The sequence below is a fragment of the Bos grunniens genome, chromosome 19 (genome assembly GCF_055505025.1).
Source record: "Bos grunniens cultivar Pamir isolate PY7600 chromosome 19, Bosgru_T2T1.0, whole genome shotgun sequence".
In the NCBI taxonomy this organism is placed as follows: domain Eukaryota; kingdom Metazoa; phylum Chordata; class Mammalia; order Artiodactyla; family Bovidae; genus Bos; species Bos grunniens.
The window spans coordinates 42,619,810-42,629,498 of NC_141183.1; the positions used below are offsets into that span (position 1 = coordinate 42,619,810).

A 9,689-nucleotide genomic window follows, 5' to 3' on the forward strand; every position below is an offset into this window, starting at 1 on the left:
TCCAGAGAAAAACTTCCCTGGTGGCTCAGATGGTAAAGCATCTGTCTACAATGCGGGAAACTCGGGTTCAATCCCTGGGTTGGGAAGATCTCCTGGAGAAGGAAATGGCAATCCACTCCGGTATTCTTGCTTGGAAAATCCCATGGATAGAGGAGCCTTGTAGGGTATAGTCCATGGGGTCGCAAAGAGTCAGACAGGACTGAGCGACTTCACTCACTCACTCCTGGAGAATGAGAATCGCTGGTCCCCTGGACCCTCCAGGGCCTTATGATCTAAAGGAAGAAATCCAGGCAGCAGGTGAGACTGCTTAAAGAGCAGCTATAGGGACTAATTGTTTTTCACTGGCTGCATTTTGATCAGATTTCTTTTTATCTCTTCCTTAATCTTGGTCTAATTCAGCTGGTAAAGAATCCACCTGCAATGCAGGAGACCCCAGTTCGATTCCCAGGTGGGGAAGATCTGCTGGAGAAGAAATAGGATACCCACTCCAATATTCTTGGGCTTGTCTTGTGGCTCAGCTGGTAAAAAATCTGCCTGCCCCGAGGGAGACCTGGGTTCCATCCCTGGGTTGGGAAGATCCCCTGGAGAAGGGTAAGGCTACCCACTCCAATATTCTGGCCTGGAGAATTCCATGGACTGTATAGTCCGTGGGGTCGCAGAGTCGGACACGACTGAGCGACTTTAACTTTTACTTAATCTTAGTCAATACTCATCCAAGGGTCTTGAAGGGAGTGGGAGTGGGGTAGGGGCTTCCCTGGAACACAGTAGAACATCAATATAAACAAGGCCCTCAAGACTTGAGGAGTCAGGTTTAGTGTCTAAAATCTGGCGAAAGACCTGGGCCAGCTGCTTTTCCTTGAACCTGGTTTTCACTTTTTTCTTCTTCATTTCTACTCCCGGTTTTTAGGTTGCTTTCTGCCCTGTTCAGTGGAATCCTCCCTAAAGGGGTGGAATGTCTAGTACAGTGACAGTGTATTAATAACACAGTAACATTCACAGCCCCCTGTCAGGGACTCTCGCAGCTGCCCTGGGCCAACCTAGGCCCTCATCCAAGGGTCCCCAGAGCATCCTCCGGGCTCTCTCCTCTGTGGTGTGTGGACGTGCAGTCCCACAGCCCCGGCCTGCCGGGACTGGCTAAATTGGGACTGTGATTGCAGCAGGAATGCAGCGCGAAGGCATCTGATCTCGCGCGGCCGCCGGCTCTAAGAGGAGCGCACCCCCTCGTAGGCTCGCTCTCTCAGCGCCCAGCTCTAAGGTCTGGGAACCTGGGCCTCCCCAGTTCACCCGGTAGGCGCGGAGCCCGGAGAAGGATCGCGCACAGCCCGCCAGCACACACGCAAAATTACTTTGGACGCTTCTCGCAGGCCGGAGGACGAGTCGCGCTGCCTTTGCAGCGCTCGACTTTCCCGCCGCCGGAGGGGCGGGGCCTGTGTGACCCCGCCCCCGCCGGAGCCCCGCCTCCGCAGGTTGATGGCAGCGGCAGCTGGGACTGCAGCGGCGCCCGGCCCCGGGAGTTGCAGGCAGCGGCCGGAGCGCGCAGCCGAACGCCCGGGCCCCAGACGCCGCGGACACCCGGAGAGGCAGTTCCGGCGCCCTGACGCCTCCCTCGGCCTTCAGCGCACCCCCAAGCCCCTCCGCAGAGAAGTCGCAGCGTGAGCGCCTCTCGGCCGGCCCAGGAGCAGGTACTCCCCCGCCACACACCGCCGCCGCAGCCAGTGGAGCGGGCGGGGTGTCTGGAGGGGACAGAGGTCTGCGCTCCCTCCCCCCTCCCCCCCACCGCCGCCAAATTCGGTCCCGGGCGGGGCGGACTTGGCATCTATATTTGGCCGGACAGCGGCCCGCGCGCCCTCAGGGCGCAGACACCTCGTCTCTCAAGAACGCAGTGCCGGGGCCGGAGGAGGGTGCGGGGAGGCCAGAGGCCGGGCCTGAGGCCGGGGGCTGCAGAAGCGGCTTGAAGGGCACAAGGATGCCCGGTGCTGGAGAGGGGCTGGAGGCAGTGGCTGCGGCTTGGAAAGCGCTTGGTGTGGTGCCTGGGGAAGAGCTGAGTGCAAGCTCCTAGCGGGAGAAGAGGCACCTCACCCTCCCCATTCCACTTCTGAAAATTTGGTTCTGGCCTGGGGAGGGGTTCGAGGACCCTAGCCGCAAGAGTTTAGCAGGAGAGAGGACCCAGAGGAGAAGTGGGACTGAAGTATGGCGGGTAAAAGCCAGAATACCGTCGTGAGGGCCTCTTAGAGAAGCCGGTGCGAGAGGGGTGGGAGGAGGAAATCTACCTTACAGCGCGTTCCTCCCACTCCCACCCCACCCCCGACAGCATGGGAAGAAACTGATGACAGCAGGAGCAGGAAGGACTCAGGTTAGCTGACAGGAGGAATTCCTCCTTGGCAAATTTTTAGAAAAAGGCAAACCCCATTCGCCTAACCTTTGCCAGAGATGCTGAGCTTAGAATCTTGGGGGGCTGCAGTCCTAGCCCCACAAATGGCCTTAAGCCAGGAAGTCTCTGATTCTGGACCAAGACGCCTCTGGGAGATAAACCACTTCGGTGAAGAGATGCTCACCCAAGGCTGGCAGCCGGAGGGCAGCCTGGTGTTGAGGCTCCTCCCAAAACCACTTGAAGGTCCAGGAAGCTTTCAGGCCCAGTTAGCTTCCACTGTTGGCCCCAGTCTAAGGGCTGGTTCTCTAAGAAGAAGTCAGGTCCCAAATCCAAGTCCCTTGAACTAAGCAAAGAACTTTCCCATATATAAGAAAACGCCTTGCTTCTAGGACCAGACTCTATATTAATTTATACCTGACTCTTGGCAAGATAATCCTTCTCACTTGCCACTCCCCCAACTCTTCCTCCCTCCCACAGCTACAGGACTAAGGACCAAAAGCATTTCTGGGGACTGAGATCCTCCATCTCTGCCCCCAGCTATGAGCCGGCGCGTGGTTCGGCAGAGCAAATTCCGCCACGTGTTTGGACAGGCGGCAAAGGCTGACCAGGCCTACGAGGACATCCGTGTGTCCAAGGTCACATGGGACAGCGCCTTCTGTGCCGTCAACCCCAAATTCCTGGCCATTATTGTGGAGGCTGGGGGTGGAGGTGCCTTCATCGTCCTGCCTCTGGCCAAGGTGAGGAATGAGGGGAAGGAAGCAGGTGGAGGACACCGACTGTGACTCCTGGGGACTCCGGACAGCAGCCTGTGTTCTCACCTAGCTCCATTCCTAATTCGGCAGGGCAGTCTAGGCGGACTGACTGCTCCCTATCCCCCAATCTCTCAGGGACCGATTGGGAGCTCCTCACCCCTCCCAGAACAGCAGCATCACATTGGTCCCCACCTACGCACAGCCCATCCCTTCTCCATGCAGCATCCTGTACCCAGCAGGGACCTGGAGGAGGTGATGGATAGTTGGGAAGCAGTGGAGTCAGGACCTGGCTGGATTCTGTTCCTATTCTCCTGATGCCACACCCCTTCGTGTTTCTGGCCTCTGGATCTTTGTACCCAGCCCAGGGTGACTACTGGATTAAATCACACCCCAGAGCAGCACAGTGAGGACAGGGTCAGGCTCTATCCAGAATCCTTGGCTGCCTCCCCCTTTCTGGTTCTTGCAGTGAGGTAGAGCAAGAGGCAGGGGGACATGACATATGTCCCCATATGTCATGAGGCCAAAGCCCCCAATACTCCAGGGATGGGGGCCAAGCAATGACCATCACCTTTACTGAGTAGCCTCAAGCCCCTCAGCCATCCCTAACCATAGGCTGTCCACTCCAAGGCATGACCTTGACCTGGATTCTGGCCTCTACACCTTGTTAGGAGAGGCCCCACAGGTGGCAAGGTCAGGATGAGGCCTGACAATAGCCAGTGACTCACTCCAAGGCAATGCAGACGCCATCCAAGGACACCATCCCCAGGGCTCAAATTTCAGTGGGAGCCACCCCCTCCCCCAGTACAACCGCCATTCCAGTGCCACACAGCCACCCCTCTCCCCTGCCGCCTGGTCTGGGTCGATGCCAGCCCCTGCAAAGGCCTCAGAGCCCCCCCCAAACATACCATAAAGATTAAAAATAGATGGGCCTCAGCTCAGGTTAGGAGATAGCAGGCATGAGGAATGCCTGCTGCTGGTGGTTCCAAGGTAAAGCCAGTGACCAGGGAGAGATCTGCCCATTGCGGCTAGGAAGGAGCTATGCAGCCCTGCACTGCATATAACCTTACCTTGACCTAGTCCAGCAGGGGTTTCCCAGAGAGATTTCAGGTGCAGGGGACAGGCCCAAGAACAGCGTCCTCCAAGGAGGTGTTCTTGGAAGAGCACTGGACTGAGAAGTCAAGTCTTGGCTCTACCAGTATCTTGCTGTGTGTCCTTGGTTAAGTTATCTTACCTCTCTGTGTCTGATTCCTTGATATTAAATGACTTAGACTCTGCCTTCAGGGAAGTAGAGGAAGTAGGCTGTCTGGGTTTGGAGGAGCAGAGAGGGGGTGAGTTCTGCAAAGAGACAACAGATAACAGACAGTTGAGATGTAAATAGGTCCACTCCCAGCTCCCTGGAAACACACAGGAGAATAGCCCCATATCTCCTTCTCTGACCCCTGCAGACAGGGCGAGTGGATAAGAACTACCCACTGGTCACTGGGCACACTGCCCCTGTGCTGGACATTGACTGGTGCCCGCACAATGACAACGTCATTGCCAGTGCCTCAGACGACACCACCATCATGGTAGGTACCAGGTGGATGCTCCTGGGCTGTGGGGCATGGGAAGCCGGGAGGGCGGCCTCACCTGTGCTTTGTAAGGTGGTAAGGGAGGTGCTGAGTGCCAGGACCTGCCCTGCCCAGCTCCCAGGCTATTTTCAGCTACATGCCCACCCCCTCCCAGGATGCACTGCTTAGGACTAATTATAGCCGTGGCCACCTTGGAGCCTGAAGAGCTGGGAGGCAGGGCTCTGAAGTCTCCCTGCTCAGGGGAGTAGGGAGGTCTCTGGAGAGCTGACAGCGCCCCCTCCTGGCTCCCAGCCGTTTCTGCCCCAGGCGGCCACCATCACATGTCCTGCATCTGACCCTTACCCCGCAAGAGAGCCGGTGGAGTGGGGGTGGGGGATTAGGGGAAGAAGTGAAATCTCTCAGTCGTGTCCTAGTCTTTGCGACCCCATGAACTGCAGCCTGTAACCCCATGAACAGGCTCCTCTGTCCATGGGATTTTCCAGGCAAGAATACTGAAGTGGCTTGCCATTTCCTTCTCCAGGAAATAGGGGAGGAGCAGTGATGAAGCTGGCTCCTCATCCCACCTACCCTACGCCTTTTCCTTCCACCCAGGTGTGGCAGATTCCAGACTATACCCCTGTGCGCAGCATCACAGAGCCCATCATCACACTGGAGGGCCACTCCAAACGTGTGGGCATCCTCTCCTGGCACCCCACTGCCCGGAATGTCCTGCTCAGTGCAGGTCTGGGAGGCTAGGGGTTCTAATAGAGATCGGGGAGGCGGGGGGTGGGGGGAGTGGCAAAGGCAGGGCCCAGGTGATGATGTCTGGCCGTTCTGGGCAGGTGGTGACAATGTGATCATCATCTGGAACGTGGGCACTGGGGAGGTGCTCCTGAGTCTAGACGACATGCACCCAGACGTCATCCACAGCGTGTGCTGGAACACCAACGGGAGCCTGCTAGCCACCACCTGCAAGGACAAGACCCTGCGAATCATCGACCCGCGCAAGGGCCAGGTGGTGGCGGTGAGTGCCTGGCCTGGCCGCTCCTCAGCCCCTATGTCAGGGGGCAGCTGTCAGGCCTCTGTACCCGCCCTCCCCTGAGCCCTGCTTCCAGCGCTCACCTTCTCCACCTCGATCCCAGACCCCAGTCCTCCCTTTAGCCCCCTGCCCTAAGTAAGCCCCCAGCTCCGCTGGTCTCTGCCCGGCTCCTGTTTCCTCCCCTTCCCTGCGTCTCAGCAGCCTAGATGAGGGCTGCCCAATTTGTGACTGAGAAGGGGAGAAGCTGCAAACTCTATCCTCCCACCAGACCTTGCATGAACCTGAGCCCCCGGACCCTTCTCCTCCCAGCTGGCACGCCTTCTTCCCGGGTCTGGACCCAACCCTGGTTCGCGGGCAGGCCCCTTTCCAACCTAGTTGACCAGCCGGGCGGAGGGTTGGGGGCCATCCCCGCGCATTGTCTGTCCCAGCTGGGTGGCCTGCAAGGGCGGCGGCACCTGCCTCACCAGCCTCAATCTAACCCGGGGCGCGGGCTGCGCGGGACACTGCACGTCGGCGCGGAGGGCGCGCGTCCAGCGCGGCGGGGCCGGGCGGAGCCGCGCGCGCTCTAACCCACTAACCCCGCGAGCAGGAGCGAGCCCGGCCTCACGAGGGCGCCCGCCCGCTGCGGGCCGTCTTCACCACAGACGGGAAGCTGCTCAGCACCGGCTTCAGCAGGATGAGTGAGCGGCAACTCGCGCTCTGGGACCCGGTAGGCCAGGCCGCGCTGGGCGCACGCGCTCGCTCCTTCGCTGGGTCAGCTGGGAGCGCCCTCCCCGGCCGTGGCCCGCGCCCAAGAGAGCCGAAGCGGAGCGGGGAGCTCCGGTCTGGGAAGAGCCTGGCCGCGCTCCAGGGAAGCCCGCAGACACCTCCCCTGCCCTGAGGGCGTTTAAGGGCTCAGCATCTGCAGAGAGAAGCTCGCGCCCCGTGCTCTCCAGGCCTGCGGCCACCCAGGGGGGCCCCAGGAAACTGAATATTTAGGGCCCCTTTTGTCTCCGCCCCCGCCCTCACACCCAAGTCAGCAAGTTGGTTGCCCGGCCCTCCAGGCTCCCCAGGGCAAGCAGCTGGGTGACGCCTCTCCCTGTCTCCCCTCCGCCCCCAGGAGAGGTTTGCGGCCCACGAGGGAATGAGGCCCATGCGGGCTGTCTTCACGCGCCAGGGTCATATCTTCACCACGGGCTTCACCCGCATGAGCCAGCGAGAGCTGGGCCTGTGGGACCCGGTAACGCAGCTGGACGCTTGGGGTGTGTGCCCCGGGGACTGGCATCACGGGGGAGGGGCCAGGCGCCCCCCACCCGCAGGGCATGCCCACCTGGACAGGGCTGGAGGCTGCTGCCCCCTTGGCAGCGCCTGCCATCCCCACACCCACCCCTCTGCCCAGTTTTGCTGCGTCGCCTGAAGGAGCCCATGCTGGCGCCCCCACCTGGTGATGCCGAGTCCCTGGGGGTGGTTTGCGGTGACTGCATGCGGCGGCACAGGGGGTCTAGGTGCGGGGGACCAGGAGTGGTGTCCAGAGGTTGGGTCTGCAGCTTCGTTCACCAGAGGTGCCTTGGGAGTGCGAGGGCATCAGGGAGGGCAGGCAGTGTCCAGGAGCTTCGGGGCATCCGGAAGCGCCACCGAGGGTGGGCTGGGGCTGGCTGTTCACGCCTCCTGTGCTTGGGCAGAACAACTTCGAGGAGCCAGTGGCGCTGCAGGAGATGGACACAAGCAATGGGGTCCTACTGCCTTTCTACGATCCCGACTCCAGCATCGTCTACCTGTGCGGCAAGGTGCTGGTGGCCGGGAGGGGAGAAGAGGGGGCCGGACGGAGATGAGGGGAGCCTGCGCGATACGGCTCTGAACCGACTGGCTTTGCAGGGCGACAGCAGCATTCGGTACTTTGAGATCACCGAGGAACCTCCCTTCGTGCACTACCTGAACACCTTCAGCAGCAAGGAGCCGCAGAGGGGCATGGGCTTCATGCCCAAGCGGGGACTCGACGTCAGCAAGTGCGAGATCGCACGGTCAGCAGCTTTGCCCTTCCTGTTCACCTGCCTCTGTCCCCACGTCCCATCTGGGAAGACGCAGGGGCTTCCCCAGGCGTGTAATCTTTGGAAAGGAGTGGGCTGGATTGGGAGGTTGGGGTCAAACAGACTTGTTTCCAGTGCCAGCCCCAAAGCTACATGCTTGACATTCTCTGAACTTCAGTTTCTTAACCTGTTAAGGATGATAAACACCCTCTCAGAGGCGTTTTACCAGTTGGATGTGTTTAAAGTGCAAGGCATCGTAGGCGCCCAGCAAGTGTCCGACTCTTTGCGATCCCCCTGGTCCCCAGCAAAAGTGAAGGGAGTGGGAGCCTGAGCGGGTGCTGATCCCCGCTCCCTTTTAGGTTCTACAAGTTGCACGAAAGAAAGTGTGAACCCATCGTCATGACTGTGCCCCGCAAGGTGAGTTGATCTCGAGAGGGTTGGGCAGAGCTCCGAGGCGGAAGGGAGCGGAGCAGGCTGGACACTGAGCTTGTTCTCCTGTCTCCCTACCCCCCGCAGTCAGACCTGTTCCAGGACGACCTTTACCCAGATACGCCGGGCCCCGAGCCGGCCCTAGAAGCAGACGAATGGCTATCAGGTCAGGACGCCGACCCCGTGCTCATCTCGTTGAGGGACGGTTACGTGCCTCCCAAGCACCGCGAGCTCCGGGTCACCAAGCGCAACATCCTGGACGTGCGCCCGCCCTCCGGCCCTCGTCGCAGCCAGTCAGCCAGCAATGCTCCCTTGTCGGTAAGGCCCCGCGCGGCTCCACCGAGGCCCAATCTACAGCCCCCTACCGCCCCGCGCCCAACACCTCTCCGGTCCTCTGCGCCCCGCAGCAGCACACCCTGGAGACGCTGCTGGAGGAGATCAAGGCCCTGCGCGAGCAGGTGCAGGCCCAGGAGCAGCGCATCACGTCTTTGGAGAACATGCTGTGCGAGCTGGTGGACGGCACGGACTAGCGCAGTGCCAACGGGGAGGTCCAAGCCGGGAAGCACAGTGGGGCGGAGCGCCAGCACACCCGAGGGCCCTGGCTTTGGGTCCCGAGCTCCGCACTCAGCCCCTCTAGGCCTGGGCGGGGACTGGGGAGGGAACTCCGCCCTTCGCGGGAGATCTGGACAATTGCAGAGACTCGTGTCCGTCTGCCGCCCGCCTGGCGGCGTACCTCGTCCGGGATTTAGGCAGGAGCTGGCGGGGCCTCAGCAATGGTGCTGCACCGCAGGCAGTGTCCCCTTTGTTCCTCGCCCAGGGCAGAGAAAGTGCTTAGTGTTAGCGCAATGCTTGGAGATGGTGGGGAGCTTGGGATTGACCTCAAAGGGGTAGCGATTCGACGGGTCTCCCCAGGCTGGGGAAAATTACAACGCTTCTCCCTCTAATCAGCTCACTTGACCCCACCATCCTGAGTGGTCAACTGAACGGGCGTCACCCCATTTCTACAGACACAAACGTTGGCTGTAGAGCCGGTCCCCCAGGCTACACCCAGTAGTCCATGGCAGAGGGCTCCCTTCTCCCCACCTGCGGGGGAGAGGGTGGCTTCCTCGTGGCACTTCCTCAGAAGAACCAACCAGAAAACTGGCATGAGGAAGCAAGTTCCACCTCCACTACACACACACACACACCTCCCAGCCCTCTGCTGTACACACACACACACCTCCCAGCCCTCTGCTGTACATACACACACACACACAGCTCCCAGCCCTCTGCTGTGGCCTTGACTCTAGGAGGAAAACAAGATGTTCTGAATGAAACATTTTACTAAGTGCTCAGTCTCTGCCTCCTGCATGGGTGGGGATGTGAGACCCCCAGCCTCTGTAAATGCCACCACCAGAATCCTGGAGGCCCTGACGGATGAAACCCTCGGCTCAGGACCCACCAGACATCCTCTTTCTTCAGAGCCCTCCCCACTCTGAGGTTCAGAAGGACCCCTCAGCCCGCAGGTGGGCGGTCTTCCCCAGTAAAGGCAAATAGGAAAAA

At 60.2% G+C, this 9,689-nt stretch overlaps 1 protein-coding gene across 6 annotated transcripts; it reads left to right on the top strand.

Moving 5' to 3' along the window:
- The first annotated feature begins 1,456 nt into the window (after nt 1-1,456).
- Nucleotides 1,457-9,689, top strand: CORO6 (coronin 6). 6 transcript variants are annotated; one of them, XM_086359952.1, is made up of 12 exons: nt 1,457-1,682; nt 2,849-3,108; nt 4,569-4,691; nt 5,286-5,415; nt 5,516-5,697; nt 6,302-6,421; nt 6,812-6,931; nt 7,374-7,478; nt 7,567-7,712; nt 8,078-8,135; nt 8,235-8,465; nt 8,555-9,689. In XM_086359952.1, the coding sequence occupies exons 2-12, from the start codon at nt 2,911-2,913 to the stop codon at nt 8,675-8,677; spliced, it is 1,536 nt and encodes a 511-aa protein (XP_086216078.1). In that variant the 5' UTR covers nt 1,457-1,682; nt 2,849-2,910; the 3' UTR covers nt 8,678-9,689. The 6 variants fall into 6 exon arrangements, 5 of the variants coding, with proteins under 5 accessions (XP_086216078.1, XP_086216074.1, XP_086216075.1 ...); XM_086359948.1 differs by lacking the exon at nt 6,302-6,421; XM_086359949.1 differs by lacking the exon at nt 6,302-6,421 and having other exon boundaries at nt 2,909-3,108.

Bases quoted from the DNA above. Each gene is read 5' to 3' on its own strand.
- CORO6 (XM_086359952.1), top strand. From the start codon at position 2,911: ATGAGCCGGCGCGTGGTTCGGCAGAGCAAATTCCGCCACGTGTTTGGA. The intron at 3,109-4,568 runs GTGAGGAATGAG...TGACCCCTGCAG, and splicing joins TCGTCCTGCCTCTGGCCAAG to ACAGGGCGAGTGGATAAGAA. The intron at 6,422-6,811 runs GTAGGCCAGGCC...CTCCGCCCCCAG, and splicing joins AACTCGCGCTCTGGGACCCG to GAGAGGTTTGCGGCCCACGA.